Source organism: Puma concolor, unplaced genomic scaffold (genome assembly GCF_028749965.1).
Source record: "Puma concolor isolate L17-30 unplaced genomic scaffold, mPumCon1.1.hap2 unalloc_scaffold_24, whole genome shotgun sequence".
Lineage (NCBI taxonomy): Eukaryota > Metazoa > Chordata > Mammalia > Carnivora > Felidae > Puma > Puma concolor.
The window spans coordinates 28,840-45,793 of record NW_028240230.1 but is presented as its reverse complement, the minus strand read 5'-3'; the positions used below and the strand labels follow the sequence as shown (position 1 = coordinate 45,793).

General features: G+C 36.4%; 1 protein-coding gene and 1 long non-coding RNA gene across 2 annotated transcripts in view; one reads left to right on the top strand and one right to left on the bottom strand.

Annotated features, from left to right (window-relative positions):
- The window catches only part of LOC147571489 (EF-hand calcium-binding domain-containing protein 13-like), a gene marked incomplete at its 3' end in the record, with an annotated part of 132,540 nt that overhangs the window by 89,115 nt on the left and 26,471 nt on the right, over positions 1–16,954 (top strand). Inside the window, 4 exon segments of the mRNA XM_086696303.1 lie at positions 4,497–4,640; positions 6,434–6,505; positions 9,984–10,127; positions 14,022–14,093. Coding sequence (XP_086552429.1) covers positions 4,497–4,640; positions 6,434–6,505; positions 9,984–10,127; positions 14,022–14,093 — 432 coding nt within the window.
- On the bottom strand, positions 14,034–14,624 carry LOC147571490 (uncharacterized). Its single transcript, XR_015247353.1, has 2 exons — positions 14,446–14,624; positions 14,034–14,341 (listed from the first exon to the last, which is right to left on the bottom strand). It is a non-coding gene; the product is annotated as an uncharacterized LOC147571490 (long non-coding RNA).

The following is a 16,954-nucleotide window of genomic DNA, read 5'->3' as shown; positions in this document are numbered from 1 at the left end:
GTAGAGGACAGCACTCCCCCACATAATTAGCTGGCCCCAAATGTAATTTTGCTCAGGTTGAGAAATTCTGTTTTAGAGTTATCTTGTAAAATTGCCAAACCTACTATTTTGAAAGTACTTTTTAATAGGTTAGTTATATTTTTTTTAATCCTGCTTAGATCACATTTTAAAAACTAATGTAAATATAATGTATCTTGATTCTAACCCCCTTTTGCTTCAAGGTAATACCTGTACTAGTTGTGAGTTATTCTAAACTGCTCTCTAACTGCAATGTGGTCCATCTATGCAAATGGACATATTTTGTTTCTGTCACTTGTCCCTCAAATAGATCTCTGTATCAATTTGCATTTTTGTAGAAAATGTATAGGATGAAGGGTATCACTGCACCTTGTCCTTAGGAAAAGCTCCAGAATTACATAGATAGATAGATAGATAGATAGATAGATAGATAGATAGATAGATAGACAGACAGACAGACAGGACTAAAGAAGGACAATTCAGACTAATAATTAAACATGTTATTGAATATATGAGCCTGGGGATTAAGCTGTTCTCTTAGGGATAAAGGAAGCATTTGTAACATTAGAATCTCAGCCACATTTAAGAAGCTTGGTGGAGCTTGACGAATCCATGGAGTCTAAGAAGTAAGAGGAAGATGAGTAGAGAACGTTATTCTGGAAGCTAGTGGAGGATTTTGAGAAGAAGGGAATGGTCAATGCTAAATGTTATTGAGAAATGAAGTATGTAATTTATCCATTGGTTTTCTTCCAAACTGGGTAAAATCATTATGCTGTTCCTTATGGCCTAATCTCTCTATTTAAATTTGCAGACTTTAGGAAAGAGGCTTTGTCTTCAAATCTGAAACTACCAACAGCAGATGGTAAGGACTTTATATATGTATACAAGAAAGCATTCCCTATGAAAGAGTTATTTTTTAGGATCATTGCCAGGTGCCAATGGATTCCTAGTCCATTCGTCCCACTCCAGCCAGAGTAATTGTTTTTTTTCAAAAAAGTAATCTGATTGTGTGATGTCCCCCTATTTTCAACTCTTTAAACATTTTCCATTGTTGTTAAAGATCAAAATCCTGCATGTCCTAGCTCTCTGGTATAATTTTGTACCATTACCCTTGCTTTCTGCATTTTCTTTCATTTCCTTCGAAATCCAACTACAAAGCTTTTGCGTATTTTGTTCCCTGGAATAGGTTTCCCTGACACTCTTTGCCTAGTTAATGTTTACTCATCTTTCAAATGAGTGATGGGGTGCCTGGGTGACTCAGTTGGTTAAGTGTCTCACTTTGGCTCAGGTCATGATGTCGTAGTCTGTGAGTTTGAGCTCTGTGCTGAGCTTCGTGCTGACAGCTCAGAGCATGGAGCCTGCTTCAGATTCTGTGTCTCCTTCTCTGTCTCAAAAATAGACATTAAAAAAAAAAATTGAATGAATGTCAATTTCCTCTAGGGAGCCTGTCATTATCTGGTAGTCGAGGTCAGCTTCTTTTATTATAAGCTTTCATTAAACTATGTCTTTTTCATAGCATTTACTTCATACTATAAATACCCATTAATATTTTTTTAAATGACACTAGAAATGCTCAATATATTTTAGCTTATAAAGTGACAAAAGTAGGAGCATCTGACTGGTTCAGTTGGTAGAACATGCAACTCTTGACCTCAGGGTCATGAGTTCAAGCCCCATGTTGGGTGTAGAGCTTACTTAGGAAAAAAAGTAGCAAAAATATTAGAGAACTTTGAATTATCTTAATTCATTAAGACCAAAATAATATAATTTCTCATTAAATTTTTTTATTTGAGTACGGTGGACACACAATGTTATATTCGTTTCAGGTGTAGTGATTATACATTTTGCTATGCTCACCACAAACATAGCCATTTGTCACCATACAACAATATTACAGTATCACTGACTATATTCCCTTTCCTGTGCCTTTTATTCCCATGACATAGTCATTACATTCCTGGAAACCCGTATCTCCTACTCCCCTTTACCCATTTTACCCATTATCCCCCCTTCTCTCTGGCCACCATCAGTTTGTTCCTGTATTTTTAGGTCTGATTTTGCTTTTCTTTTTTTTTTATTTGTTTTTTAGATTCCACCTATGAGTGCAATCATATGGTGTTTGTCTTTCTCAGTCTGACATATTTCACTTAGTATAATACCCTCTAGGTCCATCCATGTTGTTGCAAATGGCAAAAAAACAATCTCATTCTTTTCCATGGTTGTGTCAAATTCCATAATATACCACCTCTTTATTCATTCACCTATTGATAGATAGTTGAGATACTTCCATATCATGGCTATTGTAAATAATGCTGCAATAAACATATAGGGGTGCATATACCTTTTTGAATTAGTGTTTTTGTTCTCTTTGGGTAAATACCCAGTAGTGGAATTGTTGGGTCAAATAGTATTTCTGTTTTTACTTTTTGAGGAACCTCCATACTGTTTCCACATCAGCCGTACCAATTTACATTCCACCAACATTGCACAAGGGCTGCTTTTTCTCCACGTCCTCGCCAGCACTTGTTACTTCTTATGTTTTTGATTTTAGTCATTCTGACATGTGTAAGGTGATATCTCATTGTTGTTGTGATTTGCATTTCCCTGAGATTGGTGATGAATATCTTTTCGTGTGTCTGTTGGCCATCTGTATGTCTTCTTCAGAAAAAGGTCTATTTAGGTCTTCTGCCCATGTTAAAATCTGGTTGTTTTCTAGTCATATTTTTGATTATTTGGTTAATGATTCTTTTTCTTACGTGCCTGGAAGCATCATTGGGCCAAGAACCATGTTTCCATTTTGCCAGAAGTCCTAGCATTGTTTCTCCAGATCCTAGCACAATTTTGGCTTTCAGAAGCCCCTTATTAATAGCTAATTTAATAGCTAATATTATATGATATTTACTGTGCTAGGCATTGTTTCAAATCTTTTATATTATTGACTTATATAATTGTGAATATTTATGGAATTAAAGAATGACAATAAATCTGTCTTCTTATCTCATTAGCCTCATCTCTCATCACTTCTGCATTTGTATTTATTCTGTAGCCATATTACTTATTATAATTTAAATTGGTTCCATATCTTCCATGTGCTTTTGGTTCCATATATTTGCATGTGCTGTTTCCTTTCTGTATATTTTCTGTCAAACAAATTCACATTTTCCCCCCAAACTCAGCTCAAACATCACTCCTCAACCCATAAGACTTTTCAGAGTTATAGGTTAGGTGAACTGTCTCAGTGCTTTATATCTGAGTGCTCAGTGCTCATATCTGGCACACATTTTTCTCATAGTACCAACTATATAATGTATTATAATTTTATTTATAGACAAGACAAATTCTAAAGTCCCTGTCTTCAAGGAATTTAAAGGAAACTCTTTAAGAGGGCTGAAATTTTCATTGTTGGTTTTAGTAGCTATAAAATAAATGTTAGTAAAAATGAATATAGGTCTAAAATGGTATTATGGTATTCTTTCCAACTGAAGGTTTAGATCTGTTAGTATAATGCAACGATTTTCGGACTATGGAAACATACACGACAACTTCATTTTGGGGTTGAGAGAGAAATGGGGTGAGAAATGGTATTGACAAAAAATTGAAACTCCCAGTAATGATCATGTTTTATATTTTAAATTGGTGTGGTATCAACAGGACTACATTTGGTTGCATGGGTTGTGCTTGCACAGAGATGCCTGGTTGAAAGGGTACAAGTAGAGACTGAAATGCATTCTACATTCCACTGTGCTCTCCAGGCTGGGACCACCAATGCTAGATTGCAGCTACCTAGAGGAAGGTATGCCTCTTTGTAATTGATACATAGAGAGGTGTGCCTTTTTTCAATTCACACAAAAGCACAATATAGACTGGTAGTGGCCCTGGAGATCAAGAGCTTTAATCTCAAATTTTAGCTTTTTTTTTTTTTTTTTTTTGGTTTATTTCATCAGTTGATAGAAGTCTTTAGATCTACATGTACAGGACGTTACTATTATTTAAGAAAGGGTCACAGCTTATTCAGTATTTAATGGATGAATGGATTCAGATAACCCATCAAATTCTGCATATAATTTTTTGGTTTAATTTTTCTTTTCTTAAATGTTTAGTTTTAAGAGAGAGAGAGAGAGAGAACAAGTGGAAGAGGGGCAGAGAGAGAGACACAGAATCTGAAGCAGGCTCTAGGCTCTGAGTTTTTAGCCCAGAGCCCAATGCGGGGCTTAAACCCAGGAACCATGCGATCATGACCTGAGCTGAAGTTGGATGGCTAACCGACTGAGCCACCTAGGCGCCCTTAATTTTTTTAAATGCTGCTTGAAATAAATAGGTTGTCAGTTACAAGTAGAAAATACTTTGCTTTTTTTCTGCAGAGATTTTAGTTAAATATATATACTTAAATTGAGAGTTCACCTATAGTGGACTCTGGACAAACTATTTTGCATTTTTTAAAATAATAGTATCTTATATATATTTATTTATCTTTGTAGCATTTAAAGAAGCTGCTTGTATCTTGACAAGTGTTGATAATGGCAAGATTGGCATACGTAACTTGGAGCATGCCCTGAAAAGTTTGAATGTTAATTTAGCTGCGGAGGACGGCAGTGAAGCCCTTAAATATTGTGACATCAGTGGTGAGCATTTTTTTGGCTTGAGATTCTGCTCATTTTTCCCTGTTTATAGGAACCAGTTTTAGAGTGTTTTATATGGAGGTAAAATGCTAAAGGCAGTCGCGATGAGGCTTAGGTTGATATAAATTAGAGCCAAAATAGTCTGCTAATTTATTTACTGACCATATCTATCTGTTCATACTCTACATATGCTTATTTAGATAATTAGCATTCATTTCTTGTAAGCATGGGTGGGAAAATACCATTATGTAATAAAACAAAGACATGACATCAGCAGCTTCATTTTGATCTGCAGTCTTTCTTCAGAGGAGACCCACTTTCACCTTTTATTTTGCTTGTCCCATTCTGCTTTTTTAACCAAAGGAAATACCCAAAGTTTCATTACATCTCAGAAGAATAATTATTTAGTCTTGATCATTGTTTCCAAGTGGTCACATATTTATCTTTGTTTTCCATCTTTGACTTCATGTATTGTGTACTTGATCTCCTTTCCTATTTACATCCACTCTTAAGTGTCAAATCGTGTGGGAATACTTCTAGAAGCTGGTGAGTTTTACCAGTTTTAGGTGGCTTTTTATTTGGGGTTTATCTTAACCAGCTTGTTTTTTCTATGGGAATCCCATGAGCATGTCTTAGGTTTAAGAGTACCTCCCCAGCATTGTTTGGTTATTGCTTTTGCCATAGATTATTATTGACCTCAATCAATTTTTATGTTTTGACCTGGGGTTTTTCATATCATGGGAGTGGTATAAATTTAGGCCCTAAGCCCACATGAGATGCAGGAGATTTTTCACAGGTGATCTTTTTTACCCACTGCCTCTCAAAATTGGGAAGATTTAGGTCACCTTGGTGTTTACATGGGCCAGTGAATATAATATTTTAATCTCCCTTTCACTGGATTGAAATTCTTTAAGCATCCCAGTTTCATTTGGTATCTAAATTCAAACTCTCTGTGTAGCAGGACCCAAGTTTTCTTTTATGAATATGCATGAACATTTAAATCAAGCACCTTGCTGCTTTTGGATCTAATATGTATCCCCAAATAGCTGTAGGCTTAGTATTCACTTGGTTTTCCCCTCTGGATCTCTGTGCCCACTTAACGTTTTATTATTTCCTTTTCATACAACTTGATAATGCATTTATAGAATAAAATATTTCATACAGCATCTTTAGGAATTTGTAATCGTTCCTGTGCTACCCAGCTTGCCATTTTGTTATAAGTTAAAGTCTTTTCAATGTAGTTATAGCCCTATATTTTCTGCTGTGGTTACATTACTGCATTTTATTTCCTGTGTGTGTGTGTGTGTGTGTGTGTGTGTGTGTGTGTGTGTCCCAATAGTTAACATTGTCACCTCTGGCCTTAGACTGCCTTAGTTCAAATACAGCCTCGAGCACTTTCTGGCTCTTGTGACCTAGACAAGTTATTTAATTTCTCTTTGCTTTCATCTTTTAAGGATAGGCATATCAAGCATGTTATAGAATTCTTGTGCATATTTTAGTTAATAAATGTGAAGCATCATAAAAGGATACTTAGTATATATACATAAGGAACTCAAAGTTATTTTAAGTTCTTACTTTTGAGTAAGAAGTCAAAAAAAGTGAACTATTAATATCATTAACTGATCAATGGGTGTGGTTCCTGAAAGTATGAAAAATTACATTGAAATAGTTTCAGCCATTTGAGAGAGAAATGAGGTAGAATGAGATTTTAGGTATTGTTAGTCAGAGCCTTTATTTTGTGTACCGATTGAGTATCAGGGTTTTAATGACAATATGCTTGATTTTGATATTTCCAGATGATAATGAGGTGAATTTAAAAGATTTCTTTGAAAGAATTAAAGGAAGTCCACCTTTCAAAGAGTCCATAGGTAAGTGAATACTTCCAGTTTAAAGAAGTGACTGTAAAATAAAGATAATGAAATCACATTTAAAAAAAATCACTAAATGGATTTCAAGTGTTTAATTTGTAGTGTCTATAGTTTCAAAAAGGATTTCAAGCAGCTTATGTGATATAAAAAAAAAACAAGTGAAAATGGGGCAAAGTTAGTTATAAAGGAGGGAAAAGAAATAAAACAGCGTTGAAGAAGATACACAGTAAATACCTTTGCTGTTAATATAAAGTCCTTCCTCAAGAGGAGATAAATTTTTCTTCACTCAAGGGGTTCTGGATCTATGAATTAAATCAGGTGTGGAAATTGGGTGAGGGACCACTACTACCCTCTGTGCTGTCTCAAGTCAGGCCTTTGGAGTTTTCAGGTTTACCCAAATGGACTGGCCATTGATTTCACTTATAGAAATCTTAGCTTCATCTAGCTAGTTTCTTTAAATGCTTGGGCCATTAATCCCTGTATCATTCTTACTACCATGTCATTTCTGTGGCCTAACCACATCGTTTTGCCCCTGCTGCATAAAGACAAGTGCTTGGTCTTTGTCCCCAAAGTTCCTCTCGTGCTCCTTGGAATTAGGGAAACCATTTCAACACCAGCATCTTTCCCTAAACCCCCATGTCTACAGAGAACACCTACCGAAGAACCCTCCACAAATGCAGACACCCCTGCCAACAATGGATTTCTAAATGCCTTGGGGAAACAAATGTCTTTTTTTCTTCACGTTTGAATATCTCTAAAATTAGAACACCTTTATAATCAATGGCATTATTTATCAAATGTACATTTTTACTGAGATATAAATCACATACCATAAAATCTCATCCTTTTAAGGTGTTCAATTCAGTGGTTTTTGGTATATCCACAAAGTTGTGCAACCTTCACACTCTAATTCTGGGACATTTTCATCACGTCAAAAAAAACCCCTGTACCCTGTAGTGCTTATTTCCCCGCTCTCCCCAGCCACTGACAACCACTAGTCTGCTTTCTATCTGTGTTGATTTTTGAACATCATATAACTAGAATCGTTATTCTAGTTATTCATATAACTAGAATACGTGGCTTTTTGTGTCTGGCTTCTTTCATTTGGCATACTGGTTTTTTTTTTTTGTTTTTTTTTTTAATTTTTAATGTTTATTTTTGAGAGAGAGAGAGAGCGGGGGAGGGACAGAGAGAGAGGGAGACACAGAATCCGAAGCAGGCTCCACGCTCTGAGCTGTCAGCACAATGTGGGGCTCGAACCCACGAAACCATGAGATCATGACCTGAGCTGAAGTCGGCCGCTCAACCGACTGAGCCACCCAGGCGCCCCAGCATACTGTTTTTAAGGTTCACCTGTATCATAACATAAATGAGTACTTTATTCCTTTTCGTGGTAGAATAATATTCTGTGGTTATACCACATTTTCTTTGGCCAGTTATCAGTTCATAGACATTCGGGTTGTTTCCCTTTTTTGGCCACTAAGAATAATGCTGCTATGAACATGTGTACATTTTTTTGAGTACAGGTTTTTGTGTGGACGTACATTTACATGTCTCTCAGGTACCTACCTGGGAATGGAACTGCTGGGTCACGTGGTAACTTTACATTCAACTTGAGGAGCTGCTGGAACGTTTTCCAAAGCAGCTGCCCCATTTTACATTCCCAACAGCATTGTACATTTCTTTAAATCCTTGTCAGTACTTGTTACATTGTCCGTCTTTTTTATTCTAGCCTAGTCTCACAAGTATCTCACCGTGGTTTTGTTTTGCATTTCCCTGATGGCTAATAACTTTGAACATCTTTACATGTGTTTACTGGCCATTTAGAGATATGTATCCCTTGCTTATCTTAAAATCGGGTTATTTGTCAAGTTGCTAGGGTTCTTATATCCTGGATACTGTAGCTTTATCAGATAGATGATTTGCAAATCTTTTCTCCAATTTTATGGGTCTTTTCTCTTTCTTGGTGGTGTCCTTTGAAGCACAAACGTTTTTAAATTGGGTGAAATCCAGTTTATATTTTCTTTTGTCACTTCTTTTGATATCATGTCTAAACATAATCCAAGATCATTAAGATTTATACTAATGTTTTCTTCTAAGAATTTTATAGTTTTAGCCTTTTAATTTCAATCTTTGATTCATTTTGAGTTAATGTCTGTATGTGGTGTGAGATGGGAGTCCACTCTAATTCTTTTGCATGCAGATAGCCAGTTACCCCAGCATCGTTTGTTGACAAGATCATTCTTTTCCCCCTTAAATAAATGGTTTTGCCATCCTTGTAAAAAATCAATTGATCAGAAATGTATGGATTTATTTCTAGACTTCCAGTTCCATTCCACTGATTTTTATTTATTCTTATGCCACATGGTCTTAATCACTATAGCTTTGTAGTAAAGTAATAACCTAAACAGTAATTTTCAACCAGAGCAGGGCATCAAATTTACCGATAAAGCTTGAGTTACCTGGTTCTACTTCTGACTATGATGGAGTAGCTTATGTGAAACCAACCCTCCTGCTGAGAACAACTAGTAAAATGTGGACTAAATTAAACAGCATCAACAACCACAACTGTTTGAAGGCATTGGAAAGTGACCAAGGCTGTCAACATTTGTGGGGCTATAAGATAAATATAAAGAGCACGACTTACAGAAACAGCACCTTCTTCTTCTTATTTTGTCTCTGTAACATAACTTTAAGTGAAATAAGGCAATAAAGTTTTGATGTAAACTTCTTTGTAATGCTTCACAATTATTTCAGGGTCCACATATGAAGTATTATGTAGCTGTAGGCATAATGGTTGACCAGTTACATATGTCTACCTGAAAGGCACAGTAGTTAAGAGCATGGGCTTTGGAAATATCGTGCCTGGATTTGAATCCTGGCCCTGTCACTTAATACCAGTATATTCTTTAGTAAATCACTTAATCTCACAAACCTCGGGGCGCCTGGGTGTCTCAGTCGGTTAAGCGCCCAACTTCAGCTCAGGTCATGATTTCGCGGTTAGTGAGTTTGAGCCCCACGTTGGAGTCTCTGCTGACAGCTCAGAACCCGGAGCCTGCTTCAGATTCTGCATCTTTGTCTCTCTCTGACCCTTCCCTGCTCATGGTCTGTCTGTCTGTCTCTCTGTCTGTCTGTCTGTCTCTCTCTCTCTCTCAAAAATAAATAAACATTAAAAAAAATTTTTTAACTCTCACTAACCTCAATTCCTTCATCTGAAAAATGGGGATAATAATGCCTATCTTGGAATTATTACAGGTAATAATAGACTTAAATAGGTAAAGTAGAAGTACTCAGAAGAGTCTCCAGCACTTAGTGTTCAGTAACTGCTAGCTATTATAATACACAATGGTTTTTAAAACTACTAGTAATTTCATGTAAACTTCTTTTATGCAACTCAAGCCCATTAAGTGAAAGTGAACAGTGTACTCTTATTTCTGCTGTTGAAGCATGTTTTTGCTCTTTTTTTTTTTTTTCTCAGTTACACGGCTACTCTTCGTTACTGTTCAAATTCTCCAGAATGATCTGATTGATGTCTCTGACCTCAAGGCATTATTGATGAACAATGACTTTCATGCAGCTAATGTTTTACTTGATGAAGTATTAAGACATGGACCTGAACACGGTTAGTAGTCTGAATGCATCTAGTTGTAAAGGCCATCATCTACCAGTGGGGATGGGAGATGTATGGATGGGGTATACAGCAATGGAGGGCACCCTGGGGCGGGGGGGCTGCAGTGAGATGACTGGTGAGCACCGGTGCCACCATAGTGTGCCAAGCCTGAGCTCTGTGAGACTGAACAGATGGGGGAGTCTGGGCCTACTTTATCCCTGTGGGTGGTGGTACTTGGGAGATGAGGTCACTTTGCGAACTGACTGGCGCGGGCAGTATTCAGTCAGAATGCCATGCACAGAGTACAACAGAGTCCGTGAGGCCCTTTGCCACGTGTTAACCCTTTGGAAGGGAAACTATGGAAACTATGCTGATATCCAGGAATACCTCAGGGGGTGTTGCCTGTGGCATTGGCTCAGGGAAGCAGATGTTTATAAATGTAGAAAATAACTGCGTTATTTTAATGACTGGTATTGTTGAATATCATTTTTGCTACGTTTTCAAAAGAGTTGGGGAATATTCTTTACTTTCCTATTCTCTGTAAGAGATTTTTTTCTTCCTCAAATGTTAAGCAGAACTCACAGGTGAAGCCTTATGGGCCTAGAGTTTTATTTATGGAAAAATTCTGGATTATTGATTTAATTTCTTAAATTGTATGGTATTACCAAGAAAATATTCTATTTTCCTGTCAGTTTTGGCAGGCTGTGTCTTTATAGGAATTTGTCCATTTCATCTGACTTTTCAAATGTATTGGATAAAGTTGTCCTTGACATCTGCTTCTTATCTTTTTTGATTTCTGCTTCATCTGTAATGATACCTTCATTTTCATCCTCGATATTAGTGACTTAGAGCTTTTTTTTTCCCCCACTCCACCTCCACAGAGTTTTTCTTTTCCTTTTTGTAAAATTGAGATATAATGGGCATATGATAACATTATGTAAGTTTAGGGTGTCCAATGTGCTGATTTGATACATTTATATATTGCAATATAATTATCACTGTAATGTTATCTAACACCTCTATCACATCACGTAATTATCACGATTTCTTTTTTTGTGGTGAGAACATTTAAGATCTAGTTTCTTAGCAACTTTCAATTATGTAATACAGTATTAGATCAGCACAGCATTAGATTTCCAGAATTTATTCATTTTAACTGCAAATTTGTACTTTTTAACAGTATCTCCCCAATCACCCCACCCCCTAAGTCCCTGGTAACCACCATTCTACTCTCTTTCTATGAGATCGGCTTTTTTGGATTCCACATATTAGTGACATATACAACATTTGTCTTTGGCTTATCTCCTCTAAGCATAAGGACTTCAAGATCCTACCATGTTGTTGCAAATGGCAGGATTTCTCTCTTTCTCATGGCTGAAAAATATTCTGTTGTATATTTTCACACTACCTCTGTTTATTCATCTGTTGATGAGCACTTAGATTGTTTCCATATTTTAGCTATTGTGAATAATGCTGCAGTAGACACAGGAGTATGTCTTCGAGATCCTGTTTTCGTTTCCTTTGAATATACACTTATAAGGGGAATTGATGGTTCATATTGTAGTTCTATTTTTAATTTTGAGGGGAATCTCTATACTGTTGTCCATAGTGGCTGCACCAATTTACATTGCCACCAACAGTGTATGAGGGTTCCCTTTCTCCACATCATCACAAATCCGTATCTCCTGTCTTCTTGGTGATAGCCATTCTAACAGGTTTGAGCAATATCTCATTGTGGTTATGATTTGCATTTCCCTGATGGTTAGTGATGTTGAACACCTTTTCATGCACCTGTTGGTCTTTTGGATGTCTTCTTTGGGAAAATGCCTATTCTATTACTCTGCCCATTTTTAAAATAGTTCATTTGTTTGTTTGTTATTGAGCTGTGTGAATTCTTTGTTATATATTTTGGATAATAATCCTTTATCAGATATATGGTTTGCAAATATTTTCTCTCATTCTGTAGGTTGCCTTTTCATTTTGCCGATTGTTTCTTTTGCTGTACAAAAGTTTTTAAGTTGAAGGTAGTTCTGGGGTGCCTGGGTGGCTCCGTTGGTTAAGCGTCCGACTACAGCCAGTTAAGCATTCGACTTCAGGTCTCGATCTCATGATTCTTGAGTTCAAGCACCACGTCGGGCTCTGTGCTGACAGCTTGGAGCTTGCTTCAGTTTCTGTGTCTCCCTCTCTCTCTGCCCCTCCCCTGCTCATGCTCTGTGTCTTTCTCTCTCACAAACAAATAAACATTAAGAAAAAGAAAAATCTTCAATTGGATCTAGTTCTACTTGTTGATTTCTGCTTTTTGTTGTTTGTGCTTTTGGTGTCATGTCCAAAAAATCATTGCCAAGACCAATGTCTGAAAGCTGTTTCCTTATGTTTTCTTTACAGTATCAGATCTTACAATTAAATCTTTAATTTATTTTGAGGTGATTTTGGGGAGTATCCCAAGTGGTTATTCAGTTTCCCAACACCATTTGTTGAAGAGACCATCCTTTCTCCATTGAATGTTCTTGGCTGCCTTGTCAAATATTAGTTGAGCGTATGTGGGGTTTATTTCTGGGCTCTGTCACTTCTGCTGTAAACTTTTCTACTTTTTTTTTTTTTTTGCATTGGTTTGTTTTTTTTCTTCCTTTTCTCTCTCCCCCTCCTTTTTTTTTTTTTTTTTCCTTTTGGTTCTTTTCATGTCTATCCTTTATGTCCCTTACTATAGTTTGTCATATCCATTCCACCTTGTGTACCTTTACTTTACTTGAGTCTTTATTTTGGAGCTGACTTGGTCTTTCTACACAATCTATTTTCTGAGTTGTTGGCTCCCATCTCAAATCTTCCTTTGTCCATTTCTATCCTGATTTGTTGAAAGAGTTGAGGGTGTTGGGTGGCACATTCAGTTTGGAGCTCTGTCTTCAGTTTCTACTGAAGTAAATGAAGTCCGTTTACTTTAATGGCACCTTTGGGGCAGAGGGTGGGAAGTGGGGGTAGTGAGCCTTCTGACATTTTGATACTGTTTGGTAGGGACTTCATCTTTAACTGCTTCTTTCTTTTCCTTCACCACCAAATCCTATGCACTGAGTTCCACATCAAGATGCCATCTTTGGTCCTATGGATTTCTAAGCCTTTTTCTTAGATTTCTCCAGAGTAAATTTAGGTGGTTACCATTATCCTAAAAGTAGTGTTTCTTAACCTTTAAAAAAAAAAAAAAAATCACTCCCCTAAGGAGACTTTTTAGACGTTTTTGTCGTTTTCACCATCCCACACGCTATGAATGTTTAATGCCAAAAATAAATACTTGCTTATGTACTGTGGCCACAAACCATTGTAATGGCTAAGATTTTTTCCCCTCCAAGAACCTGTTTTCCTTCCTGAAAGCCTATCACCCTCAGTGACAATGCATGTCCTAAAGGTATCTAGAACTTTAGTTTCTGCTTATACTGCTAAACCCTATTTTCTAGAATTTCACTTAGATGTTAACACATTTGTAAGGAATATTGGCCTATAGCCTCTTTGCCTACCCACCATGTGTTTGTTTTGTTTTGCTTTTGTAGTTTTTGGACAAGTAGGAGCTACTGAAGGGTTTTATTCAGAGGAGTAACCAGATTTTTTTTTTTAAAGAGAAAGACCTCTCTTGCTGCATTGTTTAAAATAAATGGAGAGCAATGAGACTGATGCGATAGATTTTTAGCAATGCTATTGTAATAGCATAGGCATTAACTAATATAGTGATATACTCAAGAAGTATTTGGAAATAATTGAATAGAAATTGATAATCATATGTATGCAGAAGTTAAGGAAGAAGGAACAGTACAGGCTGACCCCCGGGCTTTTCACCTTTGTTATAACTTGACTATTAACTGCTGACAGATTAATTCAGAAGCAGTAATTCCTTCATCTACATTTTACTTTGCATTACAGAAAATGGCAAGATTACCTTTCAAGAATTTTTTATTAAGTTCTGTGATACATTGAACATGCCTAAAGCCTCAGGTGAGTTCCACTTAATATGTATCTACTGGCTCCGTGTGGAAGGACAGGCAGTGGTTTTCATGTTAAAACAACACAGGATTGGGGCGTCTGCGTCACTCAGTCGGTTGAGCAACTGACTCTTGACTTCGGCTCAGGTCATGATTCCAGGGTCATGGGCTCAACCTGCATCCATTCGCGCTGAGTATGAAGCCTGCTTAAGATTTCCTCTCTCCCTTCATCCTTCTCCCCAGCTTGTGCTCTCTCTCTCCCTAAAATAGTAAACAAACAAACAAAATCTTTTAAAAACCACACAGGATTAGATAAAGCACAGGTAAGTAAGAAACAATATAAAGATAAAACAATATAGGGGCACCTTGGTGGCTCAGTTGTTTAAGCGTCAGACTTCGGCTCAGGTCATGATCTTGTGGTCTGTGAGTTGGAGCCCCCCCATCAGGGTCTGTGCTGACAGCTCAGAGCCTGGAGCCTGCTTCGGATTCTGTGTCTCCCTCCCTCACTGCTCCTCCCCCACTCGTACTCGGTTTCCCTGTCTCTCTCTCTGTCAAAAATAAACAAACATTAATTTTTTTTAAAGATGAAACAATACAGTATTAGTTTATATAACTTGTGTTTGAATTATATGGCAAAGACTGCTAAGTTTACCCCAAACTCAAAGTTATGGGTAGTTTTACTTTGATAGTGCTAGAAAAATATTAGATTATATACTGTTCTCTGAGATTATTCACTAGGTATATCTGACCTGAATTTATCAGAATATTATAAACGATGAGAAAATAATTTTTAGAATGCAAATTGGTGCAGCCACTGTGGAAGACAATATGGAGTTTCCTCAAAAAGTTAAAAATAGAACTACCCTATGACCCAGCAATTTCACTACTAGGTATTTACACAAAAGGTACACAAATACTAATTTGAAGGGCCACGTGCACCCTGATGTTTATAGCAGCATTGTCAACAATTGCCAAATTATGGAAAAAACCCAAATGTCCATGGACTGATGAATGAATAAAGAAGTTACGGTGTATGCATATGTATATGTATATGTAATGGAATATTACTCAGCCATCAAAAGAATGAAATCTTGCCATTTGCAACAATGTGGATGGAACCAGGCTGGATTATGCTAAGCGAGATAAGTCAGGCAGAGAAAGACAAATACCATATGATTTCACACATGTGGAATTTAAGAAACAAAACGGATGAACGTAGGGGAAGGTGGGGGAAAGAGAGAGAAGCAAACCATATAAAGAGTCTTAACTATAGTGAACAAACTGAGGGTTGATGGAGGGAGGTGGCGGGGGATGGGCTAAAAGGATGATGGGTATTAAGGAGGGCATTTGTTACGTTGAACACTGGGTGTCACATGTAAGTGATGAATCACTAAATTCTACTGAAACCAAGAGTACACTATATGTTAACTAACTAGAATTTAAATAAAAATTTGAAAAATAAAAAGAAGACAACTTTAAAACTTTTGACCAACCTAGCAAAGTGGATTTTATACCTATCTTTTCTGTTTTTATGTATTCTCAACTACTCTCTTGACTATATTTTTGAGGAGCAAATTTATATTTATTGCAGTATAACTTGCATGTAGTAAAATTCACCTTTTTTTAGGTATATCGTTTTTTGAATCCTTAAAAATAATGTCATGTAACCATTACTAAACAGCACATAGACTGTATCACCACAGAAGTTTCTTTGTGTCCTTTTGTAGTCCATCCATTTCGCTAACCCTCATTCCTGGTGACCCCCGATCTGTTCTTTGACTCTAAAGTTTTGCCTTTTCTAGGATGTCATGTAAATGGAATCAGAACATATGAAGCTCATTTGAGTCTGGCTTCTTTCACATAGCATATTATACTTTACATTCATCAACTTTTTGCATGCAGTGTGTTTATTTTTATTGATGAGTATTATTGCATTACATGAATGTAATGTTTGTGTATTTACCAATTGATAAACTATTGAAATTTCCTGGGTTTTGGTGATTATGAGTGAAGCTTCTATAAATATTTATGTACAGGTATTTGTGTGGACATATATTTTCATTTCTCCTAGTTGAATACCTAGAAATGGGATTGCTGGGATATATATAATTAAATTGATAGAAACTGCCAAACATCAATTTATGATAGATAACATCCATTTATGATTAAAAAACAAACCTCTCAACAAAGTGTGTACAGAAGGAACATACCTCAGCCTAATGAAGACCGTATACGAAAGGCCACATATATGCTCAATGGGGAAAAACTGAAAGCTTTTCTTCTAAGATCAGGAACAAGACAAGGATGCCTATTCTTGCCAGTTTTTTTGTTTTGTTTTGTTTACTAAAATATAGTTTACATAAAATGTTATATTAGTTTCAGGCATACAACATAGTGATTCAATAATTCTATGTATTGCTCACTTCTCACCATGATAAGTGTAGTTATCATCTGTCACAATAAAAGTGTCACAATACAGTGTTATTGACTATGTTCCCTATGCCGTAATTTTTCTCACTATTTTTACTCAACTTGTATTCACAGTATTGGAAGTCCTACTGAGAACAATTAGGCAAGAAAAGGGAACAAAAGTCATCCAAATTGGAAAGAAAGAAGTAAAACTGTTACTATTTGCAGATAACACAATATTATATGTAGAAAACCCTAAAGGCTCTATTAAAAAAAACTGTTAGAACTAATAAACAAATTCAGTAAAGTTGCACCATATGAAATCCAATAGAAAAACCAGTTGCATTTCTATTTGCTAATAAACTATCAGAAAGAAATTAAGAAAACTATCCCATTACAATTGCATTGAAAAGAACAAAATCCCTAAGAATAAATTTAACCAAGGAGGTGAAAGACCTGTACACT